The 20,188-nt window shown below is 40.6% G+C and overlaps 2 protein-coding genes across 2 annotated transcripts; one reads left to right on the top strand and one right to left on the bottom strand.

The window, feature by feature from the left end:
- Positions 1 to 850: 850 nt before the first annotated feature.
- Positions 851 to 2,509, bottom strand: OR52B2 (olfactory receptor family 52 subfamily B member 2). The gene has a single exon (XM_020904689.2). The coding sequence runs from the start codon at positions 1,940 to 1,942 to the stop codon at positions 851 to 853; it is 1,092 nt and encodes a 363-aa protein (XP_020760348.2). The 5' UTR covers positions 1,943 to 2,509.
- Positions 2,510 to 18,739: 16,230 nt separating this feature from the next.
- OR52W1 (olfactory receptor family 52 subfamily W member 1) lies at positions 18,740 to 19,714 on the top strand. Its single transcript, XM_020904697.2, has one exon. The coding sequence runs from the start codon at positions 18,752 to 18,754 to the stop codon at positions 19,712 to 19,714; it is 963 nt and encodes a 320-aa protein (XP_020760356.2). The 5' UTR covers positions 18,740 to 18,751.
- The last annotated feature ends 474 nt before the right edge of the window (positions 19,715 to 20,188 follow it).

The following is a 20,188-nucleotide window of genomic DNA, read 5'->3' on the forward strand; positions in this document are numbered from 1 at the left end:
CAAGAAAAGCTACCATGAATGGTATACTCAGTTGATAGGTGGATTTTTATGTATCTGAAACTCAAATGAGAATTCTAGGAAGAAGAGAGAGATGGGGGACCCATTAGCACAGTTTGTGGATGAGGAAATGAGTATATATGGCCTTTTCTGAAAAAGCATGAAAGAATTAGAGTCCAGATCAGTAACTTCAAGAAACTACTCCAATTTTGCCAACCTGGCCAGGAACAATGTGCTATAATTCCTAATATTGAGGTTAGTCAGAAGCCAACTATAAGAGAATATCAAGAGAACCCTGTTTCCTCCACCCTTGATATTCCCTAGTCTCTGAGATATGGCAAATGTGTGACAAGAAGACCTGTACTGTGTCAGCAGCTTATTTGTCTCTAAGACACCAAACTACCTTTGTAAGGAAATAGTTTACCAATCACTGGGTTTGTGGACTAATTTAGCTGAACATTCAGTGCATAATAGAGATGCACTTTCTAACTTTGAGGAGGTAAATGTGCTGTCATTCATTTTTCAAACATTTTATTATGTTCCAGGCATTTTGTGAAGTACTGAGCAAACAAATATGAGTGATACACACTCTTCTGATTTCAAAGAGTTTACAGTCAGTTAGGTGTACAAATAAAAACCCATAATAACTCAGTACATACATTTTGAGATCTGCACAAGATTCAATAGATGTACAGAGATAGGAGGCTTGGAGTGTCTGGAAAAACCAGAAGGAAGATGAAGAAAAAGGAAGAGAGAGAGGAAGGAAAGGAAAAGCTCTCTCAGTCCAGGAAATCTCTGTGCTTCACACCTAGTTTCCTTGATAAAGCTGGGAGTGAGGATTCAAAGGAAGCCATTAGCCCAGAGAGGAAGCAGAGCACCAAGCCATAATATCAAAGAACCGGTGGACCACCCCGTCCCGGATCTGCTTAGTCTTTACGCCATAGACGATGGGGTTGAGCATTGGTGGCACCACCACATAAAGATTGGCTAGCAGGATATGGACATGCCGAGGTATGTTATGTCCAAAGCGATGGGTCAATACTGTAAAGAAGGAGGGGACATAAAACATGAGGATGACACAGAGGTGGGAACCACAGGTGCTGAGGGCCTTGTGCCGAGCGTCCTGGGAGGGCAAACGAAACACTGCTCGGAGGATCAGTGAGTACGACACCGCGATAAGGATCACGTCCAAGATGACCATGACAATGGGCACTGAGAAGCCGTACCAGATGTTAACGGTGATGTCAGCACAGGCCAAGCGGGCCACTCCAATATGCTCACAATAGGAGTGGGGGATGATATTGGTCCGGCAGAAAGGCAGTCGATTCAACAAGAAGATCACCGGGAAGATGATACAGAAACTTCGGGTGACAATGGCCACAGCAATCCTTCCCACCACAGGCCATGTTAGCATTGTCTTGTAATGCAGGGGGATACAGATGGCCACAAACCGGTCAAAGGCCATAGCTAATAGGATGGCTGACTCCCCCACAAACATCATGTGGACAAAGAAAACTTGGGTGACACAGGCATCAAAGGCAATGTCATGAGCATGGAGCCAAAAGATGGCTAGGGCCTTGGGGACAGTAGTGGTGGACAGCAGGATGTCCGTGATGGCCAGCATGGAGAGGAAGAAGTACATGGGCTCATGAAGGTTACGTTCTGTGATGATGACCATTATCAGGATACTGTTGCCCAGAACTGCAGTGATATACATGAGGCAGAAGGGTATTGACAGGCAAACATGATAAGCTTCCAACCCAGGGATGCCCAAAAGGACAAAAACTGCAGGGTGGAAGATGGTGAAGTTGGTGTGAGTCATGATGTGCTTTAGGATCATCTCTATAATGACAGAAGAAGATGAGTCTGCTGAAAGGCATAGGAACAGAAAGCACCTCTGAGTACATACAGAGATCACAAAAGATAGCATTGGTTTCTGAACCATGGAACTCTGTAGGGGAATGTTCTCCTAGACAAGGCTCAGTTGGGTGTGGAAATGACTTCTGACCCTTGGTGCTTGATTTGCAGGGAGAGCTTCTGTGACAATCACTCTTCAAGAATCAATAGAGGCTTCACCCTGCATCCAGCCACTCTGCTCCCAAACTTTGGTCCCATCCTACATTTCTGACCTCATTCTACCATTTCCACCCAAGCAGCATTTGCCCTCTTACCTGTGTTGTACTTTTTTCTTCCCACAAGATTTTGTTCCTTCTGTGTTAACCTGAATTTCCCTTCCCTTTCCTCTCTGCTTACTCAAATTTTAACCTTAAAATACTTTCTTAAAACATATCACTTTGTAATGGCCCATGTTCATAACAATACATTTCCTTCCTGAACACCTATTAGCTAAACTATATTTAACTTGATTATACTTAATCACATTAAACTTATCTGGCTATTACTTTGAACATTTCACATGAAATTTGCTAATATCCTGGCACTCATGGAAATGGAGCGGCAAGCGGCAATCCAATAGGAGTCTGAAAAATATATTCCTTCATTCTGACCCAAATTAAAACTTTCCCTAAAGGCTGTGAGGAGCAGAGCAGTTGGTGAAATTGAGAGGGGTTCATATTCATTGCTTGCTCTTCCCCAAAATGATTCCATAAAAGTTGTGTTTAAATCTCTTTATCCTTAAGAGCACCCAAGGAAAAGTATTCCGAGTACAGGAAATCAATACACACCTCTCTGGCTCCACTAACATAGCCCTCCTTTTCATCCCACTTTTTCCTTCACTCTCAAAAAATTCAGATTTCCCTTTGGCTAAGAAAATTTAGGCAAAAGGCTTTCTTTGCCTTCACTTCTCCCACCACTCAGGTAAGATTTATTTCCTTCTGAAGCTGTGGACTGTCAGCTCTTAGGATTAGGGAAGGAATGAGTGATTAAACATCTGGAAGGGAATATGGAGGAAAGAGACCATAGAGAGAGCAAGGGAAGAATTGGGGCTATACTATTAATAGATGGACCTACTGATAATGGCATTCAGATGGTCCCAGGGAGGAGGGCATCCAAAGGAATAAAAGCCCTAGTTTATGAGTCCATCCCCCTGCCTCTATGCAGATGCACTTGCTCAGAGCATAACGGCCTGTGCAGAGGATGCAATGGGACTTAAATTGGACACAGGGAAGGGACCAGGGCCAGCTTCAAACAAGTAAGGGCCTCAGAGGAGTTAATAATTTGACCTCCTTCTGGCCCAGTATATTTTAGATACTCATTTGACTTCTATTCAGAGGAGAGGCTGAGCTTTCCCGGGATAAGCACAGAGATGAAGGGCCACTGGTAACACTGCCCTGCCTCTATTCTGAAGCATCAACCCCAAATTTATATAAATAAAACCCTACCAGAAAGGCTGAAGAGGGAGGGATATATATATACTTCTTCATGTTGTCGTACAGCAGAAATTAACACAACATTGTAAAGCAGTTATCCGTCAATTTAAAAAAAGATAAAAGTAAAAAAGCCCCACCAAAAAACAAATTCATTTTCCTTAGAAGGAAATTTACTGAAAATTTTTCTCACCACTTCTCCCAACCCTACTAGTTGTTAACATACACCTTCTCAATAAACGATACCTGATATATGACCACATAACAACCTGGGCTCTCTGCCTATAATTCTAATAATGTCTTATAACCTCATTAGTGAGACACCAAATTCAAGAGTGGAAGAGGGACTGTGAGGCCTGGTTGGCTGTTTATGAGGTTCTGGAAAAGGCATCTGCCTGTGTGAAGAAGGACTTTCATTTCGTTCAGTGCCTTCCCAGGGCTCCACCTCATCTCTGCTGAGGGTTCTAAGCAGAAGAGTTTTAGACTCATTTAGGAAAGAGTCAGAGATCACAGGCACAAGGAACACATCAAAGTCTCACAGTGAGAACCTGTCCAAGCCCTAAGAAAATATCCAGATGCAGATGAGCAAAAAAAAAAAAAAAAAAAGAACAACAGAGATGAGGCAAGGAGCCATGGTGAGTGGGAGAGAATATGGTATGGTACGTGAGGACCCTGGCTTCTGGAGCCAACTTCTGGGTTAATTTCCCAGTTCTTCCCTAACTTGATGATCCTAGGCAAGCCACTTTACTTCTGCACGCTTCCATTTTCTCATTTGTAAGATGTGGATAACAATGAACTTTATGAGGTGAAAAGTGAAAGTTTTAGTCACTCGGTCATATCCTATGCTTTGCCACCCCGTGGACTGTAGCCTGCCGGGCTCTTCTGTCCATGGAATCCTCCAGGCAAGAGTACTAGAGTGGGTAGCCATTCCCTTCTCCAGGGGATCTTGCTGACCCAGGAATCAAACCTGAGTCTCCTGCATTGCAGGCCAATTCTTTACCATCTGAGCCACCAGGGAAGCCCTTGTGAGGTAATTAAGAGGATTAAATGAGTTAATTCATATAAAGTGCTCAGAATAGTAGATCATTATTATTTATAAACCTATTTGGCCATCATCCTATTGTATTATTTTCACTAAGCAAAACACATTAATGAATATTCAGCAATATTAAAGTCTTATTCTTCATCTAAATATAACCAAAGGAAGTTTCTTTTCTAGGGATAAAGAAGAGGTAAAGGGATGAGAGAAGTACCCAAGGAGAGAAAAAAGAAAACAAATCTCTCAGATAGTGTCTCAAAACCAAGACCTGGGGGACTTCCCTGGCAGTCCAGTGGTTAAGACTCCACACTTCTGCTGCAGGGGATGAGGGTTTGATCTCTAGTCAGTGAAGTTCCACATGCCCTTCGGTTCAGCAAAAAAAAAAAATAAGATCTGAGGGCTTTGTGGTATACCAGGAAAGCTCACAGTGATGGACTTAGTTGGATCAGAACTGTCTGCTAGGCTTCCCTCAAGTGCTTTGAAACACATGTATCTGTCAAAGCAGAAACAGATTATCTCCATTATTTACAGAATCCCCAGGGACATGGCACAGCGATGGGCATCAGAGCTTCCGCTCCAGGACCAAGAACTAGGAGTGGGAATCAGGGAAGATTCAGTCCAGGGAGGAGAAGTGAAGCCGCTTCTTCCCTGCAGCCCCTGACCAGACTCTGCTCTCTCTTTCTTCCTAGTGTCTTCTTTTCTTCCTGTGAGTCCCATCCAACTCTATTTTTTGGTTATGCCTACTCTCTCTCTATGGAAAGGGAAATGGCAACCCACTCCAGTATTCTTGCCTGGAAAATCCCATGGACTGAGGATCCTGGTAGGCTAAAGTCCATGGGGTCGCAAAGAGTCGGACACAACTAAGCGAATTCACCTCACTTCACTTCACTTCACTCTATTTCTAAGGGATTATATAAAAGCCTTTCATGTCTTAACGCATCTTTATTTTGGAAGATTCTTCTAACTCTCATAACAACATACTAAAATTCACCCACAAACCACATCAGATATAATTGTAAGATAAACGTATAGGAGTTAAGTCAATTACTTTTTGCCTAGTTGTATTATCTAAACATTTATTTAAACAAGTATTAATTTTATTTTGCCATTTTTCCGGGGCATGTGTTTCAGATCTCAAGCACTTTTCACCACTCTCAGGTTCTTTAAAGTGCACAGGGTCTAAACACTGAAGCCATGTCTCTAACAGAGAGAATAGCCTTCTCCCTCCCACTCTAGATTATAAGGCTGGCCTCTGTGTGCAGCACAGTGTATGGAAGCATAGTTGGGGGATGTGTCACAAGAAGTTTGCTTCTAATAATACATAAAGCACTGACATTTATAAATGGCTCACCCTTTTAATAAATTAGAGCAAATTCAGATTTATACTTCTAATAGCCTCACTCTTACTCATGTACACTGAAAGCTGGCATGTAAAATGCTCCATAATCTAAAACCAGTGTTATTTATGTTGCAGAGGCCCTGATATGCCCTTAATTCACTAACATATCTTTAATAGAGACTCATTTTTTTTAATAAATAAACATCTCAAGAAAAATGTCCCACTACCCCCATTTGCTTCACTCCTCATAAGCATTTTGAGGATTTTGTCAACATTTAAGTAATCATATGGTGGTGTATCATGTGTAAATATAGCAATAGTCTTATGATGTGATGGCAGAAACAAGGAAGACCCCAGTACCAAGACACAACCTCTTCTCCCAATTTCTGTATCCATTCTGAAGAATGTAGGATGGCAGAATGAATGAGGATTTTTCTGCTTTACACACACCTGACACCCAGATTACCCACATAAAGTTTCCTTAAGAGTCCTCCTTACTTTGGGATTCGGGAGTTCATAGTACTAAGCACAGCATCTGGTTTACTGGAACTTAGGAAACATTTGAACAAATGGACCATGGAATTAGTCAGTTATCCTTTCACCAGTAACTTTGGTTGTTTTTCCAAGGTGGTGCTCACAATCTGAGCCATTTTCATGAACAGCCCCACTTATATCCCCTGTCCTGGTACAGTCTGATTCTGACTGCTCTATGAACTGCCTTCAAAACTTTCAAGTCTCTCTTCTCCCATATTCTTCTGGTGCTTTTCCTGGCCACTTTCTGCATTTACATTCCCAACCAAAGCCACCTCCTTGTCCCACTGACCTCTCCCCCAGCAGTCCCTACCCTGAGCTCTGTCATGCTGCAGTCCCTATCTCATCCTTTATCCCACTGACCTCTTTTCTCCTACGTACCCATCTCCTCTCTCCCAATTCATCTGTGTCCTTTACTGATACTCCTAAATACGCACATGAACACACTCTCCTGCCAATCCCTCCCCCTACCACTCTCAATGAAACTCACCGACAATATCACAGTATCCGGTGAAGAATTGAGAAAGTGGCAGAGAACAACTGAAAACCCTGCTTGCTCTGAGAGAAGAGAAATGAGATGAAAAGAGAAAGTTGGAGCTTGACCGTGTTAGCCTGAGGGGTGTCACTAGTCCTGCTCTGTACAGGGTGCCTATATTTAGACTGGAGACACCACATGCTTCCTTCTCCTGGAGGCAGGTGTTAGAGTCACCCCTGGGATCAGTTCTCCTTCAATCAATGAAGCAAAGGAGGAATGAAAACACTTCCCCTCATGCCAAGAGGGAGCAATAATTCTAGAGATAATTATTAACTCCGGACAAAGTACACACAGAGTATTTGAAGACACAGCGTAAGAGCAGTGACAGAAATCCCAGCAATAAAAATAATAGCTAATATGACTGTTGAGCCCTTACTAAGTCTCTGCCAAATATGGTGCTAGGGTTTAATATAAATTACCGCATTTAATTCTCGGAACAACCCACTGAGATAAAGCATGATTCTTATATCCATTTGGTAGATGAGAAAACAGAGGCTTGGAGACACTAAGTATCTGATAAGAAGAGAAGGAAAAAATTCACTCGGGTAAACATTTCAAAGTATTCAGGCTCAGTCTAGAAACATTGATTAAAGGAGCTGAGAGGTAGAATTTTGGAGCCACTCTGAAGGGTCAATCACTTAAGAAAAAAAGAGACAGAATAAATGAAAGTTTGATTAAAATTTTTCCTTCATTAAAGGCAGATTTTACTTTGTGTGAACATTTAACTAAAGTACTCTAACACTGTTGGGAGGAGAGTAATTCTTCCCAGCTATCTTGTAAATTTTGGAGCCAATATGTTGCTAGGAACCCTATAAGGAAAAAAAAATGCAAACCCATGCTTTAGGTTTTTATCCAAGAGAAATAAAAACATAAATTCACAAAGCCTCATACAAAAAAAACTATGCTCATAGGAGCTATACTCATAGTAACCAAAAACTGGAAACAATCCAGATGTTTATCAAAAGAAGACTGGATAAGCAAATTGTGATATATTCAATATAATGGCACACAATTCAGCAATTGAAATGAAAAAAACCACTAAAACAGATGGAAAAAGATATTCCATGCAAATGAAAATCAAAAGAAAACTGGAGTAGCAATACTTATATCAGACAAAATAGACTTTAAAATAAAGACTGTTACAAGAGACAAAGACTACATAATGAAAAAGGGTTCATTTCAAGAAGATATAACAATTATATATGCATCCAATATAGGAGCACCTCAATATATAAGGCAAATGCTAACAGCCATAAAAGGAGAAATTGACAGTAATACAATAATAGTGGGAGACTTTAACACCCCACTTTCAGCAGTGGACAGATCATCCAGACAAAAGATCAATAAGGAAACACCAGTCTTCAATGGCACATTAGACCAGATATACTTAACTGATATTTGTACAGCATTCCATCCAAAAGCAACAGAATACACATTCTTCTCAAGTGCACATGGAATATTCTCCAGGATTGATCACATGCTGAACCACAAAGCAAGTCTCAGTAAACTTAAGAAAATTGAAACCATTTCAAACATCTTTTCTGACCACAACACCATGAGATTAGAAATCAACTACAAGAAAAAAGAAACTAAAAAATGCAGACATGTAGAGATTAAACAATATGCTACCTAACAATCAATGGATCACTGAAGAAATCAAAGGGGAAATTGAAAAATATCCCTTCTGAGAGAAGAGGAATGTGAAGAAAAGAGAAAGCTGAAGCTTGACCATGTTGGCATGAGGAGGTGTCACTAGTCCTGCTCTGAACAGGGGGCTTATATTTAGACTGGATACACTATGTGCTTCCTTCTTCTGGAGGCAGATGCTAGAGAGGCACCCTAGCTCTAACATTTTCTTCATAGAGACAAATAATAATGAAAGCACAACAATCCAAAACCTATGGGATATGGTAAAAGCAATTTTAAGAGGGAAGTTTATAGCAATACAGTCTTACTGCAGGAAGTAAGAGAAATTACAAATAAACAACCTAAGCTTACACTTAAGCTTATACCTAAAGCAGCTAGAAAAAGAAGAACAAACAAAACCCAAAGTTAGTAGAAGGAAAGAAATCATAAAGATCAGAGCAGAAATAAATGAAATAAAAATAAAGAAAACAACAGAAAAGATCAATGCAACTAAAAACTCGTTCTTTGAAAAAATAAACCAAATTGATAAAATGTTAGCCAGAGTCATCCAGAAAAAAAGGGGGGGGGGGAAGAGCTCAAATCACTATGGTTAGAAATGAAAAAGGAGAAGTTACAATGGACATCACAGAAATATGAAGAATCATAGGAGACTATTACAAGCAACGTTGGGCTTCCCAGGCGGCACAGTGGTATAGAATCTGCCTGACAGTGCAGGAGCTGCAAGAGATGTGGGTTCAATCCTTGCATCAGGAAGATCCCCTCGAGTAGGAAATGGCAACCCACTCCAGTATTCTTACCTGGAAAATTCCATGGACAGAGAAGCCTGGAAGGCTACAGTCCATGGGGTTGCAAAGAGTCAGACACGACTGAGAAACTAAGCATGCACGCCTACCCATATGTGCAAATATATGCCAATAAAATGGACAACCTGGAAGAAATGGACAAATTCTTAGAAAGATACAGTCTCCCAAGACTGAACCAGAAGAAATAGAAAACATGAACAGACCAATCACAAGTACTGAAATGAAACTGTGATTTAAAAACTTCCAACAAATGAAAGTCCAAGACCAGATGGCTTCACAGGCAAATTCTCTCAAACATTTAGAGAAGAGTTAAAACCTATTTTTCTGAAACTATCCCCAAAAATTGCAGAGAAAGGAGTACTCCCAAACTCTTTCTATGAGGTCACCATCACTCTGATACCAAAATCAGACAAAGATATCACCAAAAAATTTACAGACCAGTTACCACTGATAAACATAAACACAAAAATCCTCAACAAAATAGTAGCAATCCAAATCCAACAAAATTAAAAGGATCATGTACCACTATCAAGTGGAATCTAACCCAGAGATGCAAGAATTTTTCAATATCCACAGATCAGTCAGTGTGCTTTACCACATCAACAATTTTTTATGTTTTTATGTTTTATGTTTTAAAAACAACGTTTTTATGAACAATAAAAACCATGTGATCATCTCAATAGATGCAGAAAAACTTTTGACAAAATTCAACATTTATGATAAAAAAAAATCTTTCTAGAAAGTGGGCATAGAGGGAATGTACCTCAACATAATAAAGGCCATATGTGACAAAGCAGCAGTCAACATCATATTCAATGATGAAAAGCTGAAAGCATTTGCTCTTAAATCTACAAACAGTAAATGCTAGAGAGGGTGTGGAGAAAAGGAAACCTTCCTACACTGTTGTGGGAATGTAAACTGTAACAGCCTTTATGCAGAACAGTATGAGTATTCCTTTAGGAACTAAATATAGAGCTACCATGTGTGTGTGCTAAGTCACTTCAGTCCTGTCCAACTCTTGTGACCCTGTGGGCTGTAGCCCACCAGGCTCCTCTGTCCATGGGATTCTCCAGGCAAGAATACTGGAGTGGGTTGCCATGCCCTCCTCCAGGGGAGCTTCCTGACCAAGAGATCAAACTCGCGTCCTTATGCCTCCTGCATTGACAGGGAGGCTGTTTACTACTAGTGCCACCTGGGAAGCCCAGAGCTACCATATGATCCAGCAATCCCAATCCTGGGCATATATCCAGAGAAAAACATGGTTTGAAAGGATACATGCACCCCAATGTTCATTGCAGCACTGTTTACAATAGCCAAGATATGGAAGCAACTTAAATGTCCATTGACAGATGAATGGATAAAGATGCAGTACACATATACAATAAAATGTTGTTTTTGCCGTTGTTTAGTTGCTAAGTTATGTCTGACTCTTTTGCAACCCCATGGACTATAGCCCACTGGGCTCCTCTGTTCATGGGATTTCCCAGACAAGAATACTGGAGTGGGTTGCCATTTCAAAATTTCTCCAGGGAATCTTCCTGACCCAGTGATCAAACCTGCATTTCCTTCATTGGCAGGTGGACTCTTTACCGTTGAGCCACCAGGGGAGCCCACAGTAGATGACTCAGCCGCTAAAAAGAATGAAATAACGCCAGTTGCAGCAACATGGATGGACCTGGAGAGAGTCATATTAAGTGAAGTAAGTCAGACAAAGAAAGACAAATATTATATGATATCACTTATATGTGGAATCTAAAAAATGACACAAATGAACTTATTTAAAACACAGAAAGAGGCTCACAGACTTAGAGAACAAATTGATGGTTACCATGGGGGAAGAATCCGGGGAGGGATTGGAAGTTTGGGATTGACATGTACACACTGCTATATTTAAAACAGATAACCAACAAGGACCTACCATTTAGCACAGGAAATGCTTCCCAATATTCAGGAATAACCTAAATAAGAAAAGATTTTGCAAAAGAACAGATACATGTATTGGAATAACTGAATCACTTGATGTGCGCCTGAAACTAGCACAAAATTGTTAATCAACTATGCTCCAATGTAAATTTTTTTTGAAAACTGCTAAAACATACAACACAGGTTAAACTCAGGGTCATTATATTGCATAGAAGAGACTAGATACAAAAGGCTATATATTGCATGATTCCATTTTCATGAGGTTCCACATAGATAAAAACCAGCCCATGGTGATAAAAATCAGAATAGTGATTGCCTCTAGGATAGGAGGAAGGCACTTCCTCTGGTAAAAACATTCTATATATTGAGGGAAGTGTCGGTTACATGGGTGTTTACATATGTCAGAAGAAAGATTTTTTGGAGCATCAAGAAGGAAGAAAGAATAATGAAAAAACAGGAATGTGTGTAAATGCTTCTTCCCATGAGTTTTTTATATCACATGCAATGATTAAAACAAAAGTGATTACACCATCTGACACTCAAGGCAATAATATTTTAAAATAGGAAGAGTGAAGGGACCTAAATGGAATGAAGGTTTTACCATTAAAAGTGGCAAAATGTTGTTGCCAGTGGACTATGAATAATTTTCCACAATAATTTTTAATGGAGCAACCACAAAGAAAACTATACAAAGCCATGTCCTCAAAAAGTAAATCATGAAAATATCCTAAAACTGTTCAAGCAATCCACAGAAAGACAAGAAAACAGAAACAGAGGACTGAGACAAAGAAACAAACAGAAAACAAATAATAAAATATCAGACTTAAGTCCCAACTCATTAATAACTACCTGAACTGTAAATGGTCTAAACATACAAGCTTAGAGATTGGCAAAGTGGACTAACAACAACAAAAAAAAAAAAAACCCAATTATATTCTGTTTACAAGAAACTCACTTCATGTTCAATGACATAGATAGGTTGAAAATAAAAGGAAAAAATATATATATTATGCAACCATTCATTTAAAAAAAAAAGCAGGAGTGGCTGATATTAATAGCAGATAAAGTAGACTACAACAGGTTTCCCAGGTGGCTCAGTGGTAAAGACTCTGCCTGCCAATGCAGGAGATGCAGGAGACGACGGTTCAATCCCTGGGTCAGGAAGATCCCCTGGAGCAGGAAATGGCAACCCACTCCAGTATTCTTGCCTGAAAATTCCATGGACAGAGGAGCCTGGCAGGCTGCAGTCCATGGGGTCACAAAGAGTCAGACACAACTGAGCAACTGAGCACACATGCATGCACAAAGCAAAAGCATTGCTAGTGACAAAGTGACATATTACATAATAATAAAAGTATCAGTTAGCCAGGAAAATATAATGATCATAAGTATGTACACAAAGCAACAGAGTCTCAAAACACATTAAGCATAAGCAGAAAGAACTGGAAAGAAAAATAGACAAACCACAATTATAGTTTAGGACTCTAATAGCCCCCTCAGTGTTGAAGTTCTTCTATCTCTACAACCGATAAAACTACTAGACAGATTATGAACAAGGATATAGGAGAACTGACCAACACAATCAAATGAGATCTGACTGACACATGCAGAAGACCACCCAACAAGAGACCAAACCTTTTTTTTAATCAAGCATCCACGAAAAATTACCAAGATAGCCATTGTTATGAATCGTAAAACAAAACTCAGCAAATTTTTTCCAGTTTTATGGAGAAATAATTGACATACGTGATGCTAAAGCACACAGCTAAGGCAAACAGTTTGATGATTTGATTTACATATATTGTGAAATGATTATCAAATAGGTTTGAGTAAAATACATCTTCTCATACAGATACAATAAAAAGAAAAAAAGGAAAAAAAATTCTCCTTGTGATTCGAACTCATAGAATTTACTCTCAACTTTCCTATATATCACACAGCTGTATTAGCTGTGGTCATCATGTTTTACATTACATCCCCAGGACTAACTTATATCTAAAAATTTGTACCTTTTGACCACCTTCCTCCCATTTCTCCTCCCCCCACCTCAGGTAACCAGAAGTCTGATCTCTTTTCCTGTGAGTTCACGGGATATTTTCTTTCTTCTTTTGGTTGCTATTTTTTCTTTATATTCCACATATAAGTAAGATCACATAGTCTGTCTTTCTCTGAGTTATTTCACTTAGCATAATGCCTTCAAAGTCCATCCATGTTACCACAAATGGTAGGATTTCCTCATTTTTAACGGCTGAATAATATTCCAGTGTGTGTGTATCTCACAACCTTATCCATTCGTTCATCAACAGGCACTTAAGTTATTTCTTTGTGTTGGCTATTGTAAATAATGCTGAAGTGAGCATGGGGGTATATATGTATACCAGTCTGTTGTTCCATGTCCAGTTCTAACTGTTGCTTCCTGACATGCATACAGATTTCTCAGGAGGCAGGTCAGATGGTCTGGTATTCCCATCTCTTTAAGAATTTTCCACAGTTTGTTATGATCTAAACAGTTAAAGGCTTTGGCCCAATCAATAAAGCAGAAGGAGATGTTTTTCTGTAAGTCTCTTGCTTTTTTGATGATCCAGTGGATGTTGGCACTTTGATCTCTGTTTCCTCTGCCTTTTCTAAATTCAGCTTGAACATCCAGAAGTTCATGGTTCACATTCTGTTGAAGCCTAGCTTGGAGAATTTTGAGCATTACTTTGCTAACTTGTGAGATGAGTGCAATTGTGTGGTAGTTTGAATGTTCTTTGGCATTGCCTTTCTTTGGGATTAGAATGAAAACTGATCTTTTCCAGTCCTGTGGCCACTGCTGAGTATTACAAATTTGCTGGCATATTGAGTAAAACATTTTCACAGCAACATCTTTTCAGATTTGAAATAGCTCAACTGATATTCCATCACCTCCATTAGCTTTGTTCGTAGTGATGCTTCCTAAGGTCCACTTGACTTCACATTCCAGGATGTCTGGCTCTAGGTGAGTGATCACACCATCATGGTTATCTGGGTCATGAAGATCTTTTTTGTATAGTTCTTCTGTGTATTCTTGCCACCTCTTCTTAATATCTTCTGCTTCTGTTAGGTCCATGCCATTTCTGTCCTTTATTGTGCCCATCTTTGCATGAAATTTTCCCTTGGTATCTCTAATTTTCTTGAAGAGATCTCTAGTCTTTCCCATTCTACTGTTTTCCTCTATTTCTTTGCACTGATCACCAAGGAAGGCTTTCTTATCTCTCCTTGCTATTCTTTGGAACTCTGCATTCAAATGGGTATATCTTTCCTTTTCTCCTTTTCCTTTAGCTTCTCTTCTTTTCTCAGCTATTTGTAAGGCCTCCTCAGACAACCATTTTGCCTTTTTGCATTTCTTTTTCTTGGGGATGGTTTTGGCCTCCTGTACAATGTCATGAACCTCCATCCATAGTTCTTCAGGCACTCTATCAGATCTAATCCCTTGAATCTACTTGTCACTTCCACTGTATAATCATAAGGGATTTGATTTAGGTCATACCTGTATTTTGCATGTATGTATGTATACAGTTGATTCACATTCTTGGACAGAAGAAACTAACACAACATTGTAAAGAAATTATACTCCTATTAATATAAAGAAAAAAAACAGCATGATATTGGCAGAAAAGTAGACAAATAGATCAATGGAAAAGAGTTGAGAGCCTAGGAATAAGCCCAAGTATATACAGTCAACTAATATTTGACAAGGAAGCTAAGAATACTCAGTGGAGAAAAGATAGCTTCCCACTAGCTAGCTATTTTACACATGGTAGTGTAAATATGTCTTTACTATTCTCTCAATTCTTCCCACCCTCTCTTTCTCCAGTGTGTCCACTGTTTTGATAACTATAGAGTATAGCTTTATGATCTTCTTTCTCAGGATGTCTTTAGTTACTCAGGGTCTTTGTGGTTCCTTATAAATTTTAAGAGGTTTTTTCTACTACTGTAAAAAAAAATGCTATAGGAATCTTGATAGAGATTGCACTGAATCTATAGACAACTTTTGGTAGTAATGACATTTTAATAAAATTAATTCTTCCAATCCATGAACACATTTCCCATTTATCTGTGTCTTGTTCAATTTCTTTCATCAATGTCTTATATCAATAGCTTTTAGAATAGAGATATTTCATCTTCTTAGTCAAATTTTTCCTAATTATTTTTATTGTTTTTGATGCTATTGTAAATAAGATCAATTTCTTTTATTTCTTTTTCCCAAAATTTGTCATTAGTATATAAAATGCTATTGATTTTTGGAAGTTAATTTTGTCCTGCAAGTTTATTGAATTCATTGATCAGTTCTAACAGCTTTTAGGTTGTTTTCAGGATTTTCTATATGTAAAATCATGTCATCTAAAAATAGAGACCATTTTGCTTCTTCCTTTCCACTTCAGAAACCTTTTCTTTTTCTTGTCTTCTTGTTCTCACCAGGACTTCTAGTGCTATGCTGAAAATGTGTGCTGAGAGTGGCCACTACTACCTTGTTTTGATTTTAGAGGAAAATTTCTCAACCTTTCACCCTTGAGTACAGTGAAAAGTTGATATGAGCTTGTCATATATGGCCTTTTTATGAGATATATTCTTTCTATGCCTAATTTGTTAGAAGCTTTTATCATAAGAGGATATTGAATTTTGTCATGCTTTTTCTGCATCTATTGAGATGATCATGTGATTCGTTTTTCATTTTATTAACATGATGTTATCACATTGCTTAATTTGTGTTTATGCTGAACCACCCTTGAATCCCAAGGAAAATCCTATGCTTGATCCTGGTTTATGAAATTTTTAATGTATTGTTGAATTTGTTGCTAATATTTTATTGAGAATTTTTGCATTTATGTTCAATTGACCTGTAATTCTCTTTTTTGTGCCTGTGATATCTTTGTCTGGTTTTGATATCAGGGTGGTGCTGGCCTCATAGAATGAGTTAAGAAGCCTTTCTTATCCTGCAAGATTTTGGAATAGTTTGAATTTGATTTGCTGTACTTTATTGAGAATCTTTGCATTTATATTTATCAGGGATACTGGCCTGTAGTTTTCTTTTCTAGTAGTGTCCTTTTCTGATTTTGTTTTCAGAATGCTGGTCTTATGAAATGAGTTTGGGAGTTTTCCCTCCTCTTCAACTTTTTTGAAAGAGTTTAAGAAGGCCTTATTTAAAATATTTGGCAAAAAATTTACTAGTGAAACCATCTGGTCCTTGACTTTTCTTCATTGATAGAATTTTGATTACTGACTCAATCTCCTTACTAGTAATTGATCTATTCAGATTTTCTATTTTTTCCTGATCCAGTCTTGAATTATAAGTTATGCTCCCAAGAATTTTTCCATTTCTTCTAGGTTGTAGTTTGTTGGTCTAGTTCATTCACAATAGCCTCTTATAATTCTTAGAATTTCTGTGGTATCCATTCTAATGTCCCCTTTTTATTTATAATTTTATTGATTTGATCTCTTTTGTGTGTCCCTTGGTGAGTCTAGCTAAGGATTTATTAATTTATTTTTTCAAAGAACTTTGTTTGGTTAATATTTTCTATTTTCCTGTTCATTTCCTTCTGTTCTAATCTTTATTATTTTCTTTCTTCTGGTAACTTTGGGCTCAGTTTGTTCTTTTTCCAGTTTCTGAAGGGGGAGAGTGAGGTTGTTTAAATGGAATCTTTCTTGCTTTGTAATGTAGGCATTTATTGATATTCCCCCTTAGAACTTCTTTGGCTCATCCCACAAGTTCTGTCATATCCTAACTGTTTAACATATGTAAACAGTACTACCATTTGTACTTTTCACATTCTTTCTCAAATGTTTCACTGATGAAGATTTTAATGTTATGTCCCTACTCCTATTTTTTCCATAGTCCCTGTGATTTTGTTATTTTATCTTACATACTGTGATGATTTTTAGAATATGTCTCATCATAGCAGAAAGAATTTTACTCAGTGGACTTGTGGTAGATGGTGAATCTTTTTCATTTCCATGGATACTAAAGGCTTCTGAAATTGTAGGCACCACTGTTAGTCAGCAAATGCTGTCTGGGTGGCCGTTTGGGCCAGCCGTTTTGTCCCACAATTAAGAGCAATAAATATTTATTTGTTGACAATTAACTACCAGCTATTATGATAAGTGGTGGTTATATTGAGGCTAATAAGGAATACTGCCTGTAGCTCTTTCAGTCTAGTGGAGGAAAGAGAGACAAATAATTACAATAGAGAGGAACTGATGCTATTAAAGAATAAAGAAAGCGAGGTCTTTTCTCTCCAGACATCAGTGAGTCAGCAAAGACGTCCCAGAGAAAGTTTCCTCTAATCCAGACCTTTCAATGCCAAAAGTCAGTCTCTTTCATCATTGTCCCCATCTCTGCCTCTTTCCTCTCTTTCCTGAGTTGCCCCGGCTACCAGAGGCAGAACAAGGAAGAGTTAACATGGCCCAGGTGGGAGGGGTAAGGCCCTGAGGGAAGCAGGTACAACAGCCACATAAAGGGCCCCACAGGCATCAGTCAAGGTGAAGAGAAGCTGCAAACACTTGGTGCTTAGGACCTTTCCTCAGTCAAGTCTTCTGGGGCTTTTTTCCTCCTTCATCTATCCATCCATCCTTTAGTAAGTTTCTGCTGTGGGCTAGGTTCTGGGAGAAACTGGTTCTACTCATCCTGCCTCCTCCAACACCAGAGATACTTCTTCCTCCTCCGGCTGCTAGTCTGTGTTGAGTGCCGTTTCCTCCCCTTCTGTCACCTGCTCTGCCTCTGGCACCCCAGGAATGAGACTCAATTCTGGAATGTGACCCCCCTTCTGGAATGTGAAGGAGGAAAGGAGACAGAGAAGTTCCTTTCTTTGCTGCCATCTCTCTTTCTCCGTTGCTTCCCACGCCCAAGGTCAATTCTCCAGCCCGTGTTCAAGTTCACTACTTCAGCATGGAGTGAAGAATAACAGAAGAACCCCAACACCCCAAAAACCCACCAGGTTTTCTCCTATCATATCAGCCTTCCTACTTTTCTCCAGGTCCCTTCTGCCTCCTCCTCCTGTTTCTCCCTTTCTCTCCACTCTCCTTTCCTCTTGGAGGGCTGGTGCCCAGAATGTTAAAGCTGGGCAACACATAAGATCATTGTGCCCACCCCTGCTGTGGAGCTGAGGAAGCCGGGCCCAGGAGTTCTGCCTAAGATACAGTCAGGAACAGGACCAGCCTGAGGCCTGATCCCCACCCAGCACTGGCTTTCTCTCCATCTACAGAGACTAAGACCGACTCTACTTGGACTCTGAGGAAGAAAAAATTCATCTCAGCTCCACTTTCAGCTGAGCCCCAAGTGGAGGGCTCCAGCTATTCTAGCACGGCAGCAGTGACACCCCCACTTCACTTCCACTGTTACCCTTTGCTCCCCCAACACTCACGGACTTTCAAGCAAAGGGATTCTTCCACCCAAGCTAGGGTTATGACCCTGATTATCCAAGGTTATATCCATATAATCCCAATCAAAGGTTATACCACTGCCTCCCAGCCCTGCATGATTCCTACACATACATGGGTGGATCTGTGCCACTGACACCCCCCAAAATCTCTCCCTTTGTCCTTCGCCCATCATGAGTCATGCTTCCATGAGCCTGAAAGCTCTGACCCCACAGGATGACAGAAGCTCCACAGCCCAACGCTACCTTCTCACACCCAACCTTCTTCATAATGACTGGCATCCCAGGGCTAGGGGGTGCACAGGCCTGGCTGACACTGGTCTTTGGGCCCATGTATCTGCTTTCCCTGCTGGGGAATGGAGCACTGCTGGCAGTGGTGCAGACAGACTCCACACTGCATCAGCCCATGTTTCTGCTCCTGGCCACCCTGGCAGCCACAGATCTGAGCTTAGCCACATCGATAGCTCCAGGGCTGCTGGCTGTGCTGTGGCTCGGGCCCCGGCCTGTGCCATACGCTGCCTGCCTGGTGCAGATGTTCTTTGTTCATGCACTGACAGCTGTGGAATCCGGTGTACTGTTGGCCATGGCCTGTGACCGTGCTGTGGCAGTCGGGCGTCCATTGCACTACCCCATCCTAGTCACCAAAGCCCGTGTGGGGTATGCAGCTCTGGCACTAGCACTAAAAGCTGTGGCTATTGTTGTGCCTTTCCCTCTGCTGGTTGCACGGTTTGAGCACTTCCAAGCCCAGACCATAGACCATGCCTACTGTGCACACATGGCAGTGGTGGAGCTGGTGGTGGGTAACACACGAGCCAACAACTTATACGGGCTGGTGCTTTCGTTGGCTGTGTCAGGTATAGATATTCTAGGCATCACGGGCTCCTATGGGCTCATCGCCCACACGGTGCTGCAGCTGCCTACCCAGGAAGCCCGTGCCAAGGCCTTTGGTACCTGCAGTTCCCACATCTGTGTCATTCTAGCCTTCTATGTGCCTGGTCTCTTCTCCTACCTCACACACCGCTTTGGTCGTCACACCGTCCCCAAGCCTGTGCACATCCTTCTCTCTAACATCTATTTGCTGCTGCCACCTGCCCTTAACCCTCTCATCTATGGGGCCCGCACCAAGCAGATTAGGGACCGGCTCCTAGAAATCTTCACATTCAAGAAAAGCCAGTTCTAATGAGCAGTGAAAAGGGAGCCTGAGGGTGGGAGAGGGGGTACATTCAGAGGAGTCGGGTCTGGAGGTGTGGATGACGTCATCTTTGTCCATGATCTGCGTATGACTGTGACAACCACTCAACAGATATTTGCTGTGAAGTCTCTGTGTACCAGTGGGATCTGTAGACTGGTCTAGCCATGCATCCTGCTTGGGAAGAGACAGGAGATAGGCAAACATGTTGCCATGCAGAAGAGATAAGAAAAGGTGCCAGGGAATTATCATGGGACAATACACATGATTTAACTTAAAACCCCCTCCTCCTTCTCCCCTAACTCTGCTCCATCATTTTAACCTAAATCTGCCCACGTCCCCACACCAAAGCTTCTCTACAGATCCTGGACCCAGGGGTCTGGAAAGAGTGACTCGGCCTCCAGATTCAAGTGCTTGGGCACCTGTCTGGGATTATAGCCCTCCCTCTATGCCTGGAGCCTGATT

This window comes from Odocoileus virginianus, unplaced genomic scaffold (assembly GCF_023699985.2).
Source record: "Odocoileus virginianus isolate 20LAN1187 ecotype Illinois unplaced genomic scaffold, Ovbor_1.2 Unplaced_Contig_20, whole genome shotgun sequence".
Classification (NCBI taxonomy): Eukaryota; Metazoa; Chordata; class Mammalia; order Artiodactyla; family Cervidae; genus Odocoileus; species Odocoileus virginianus.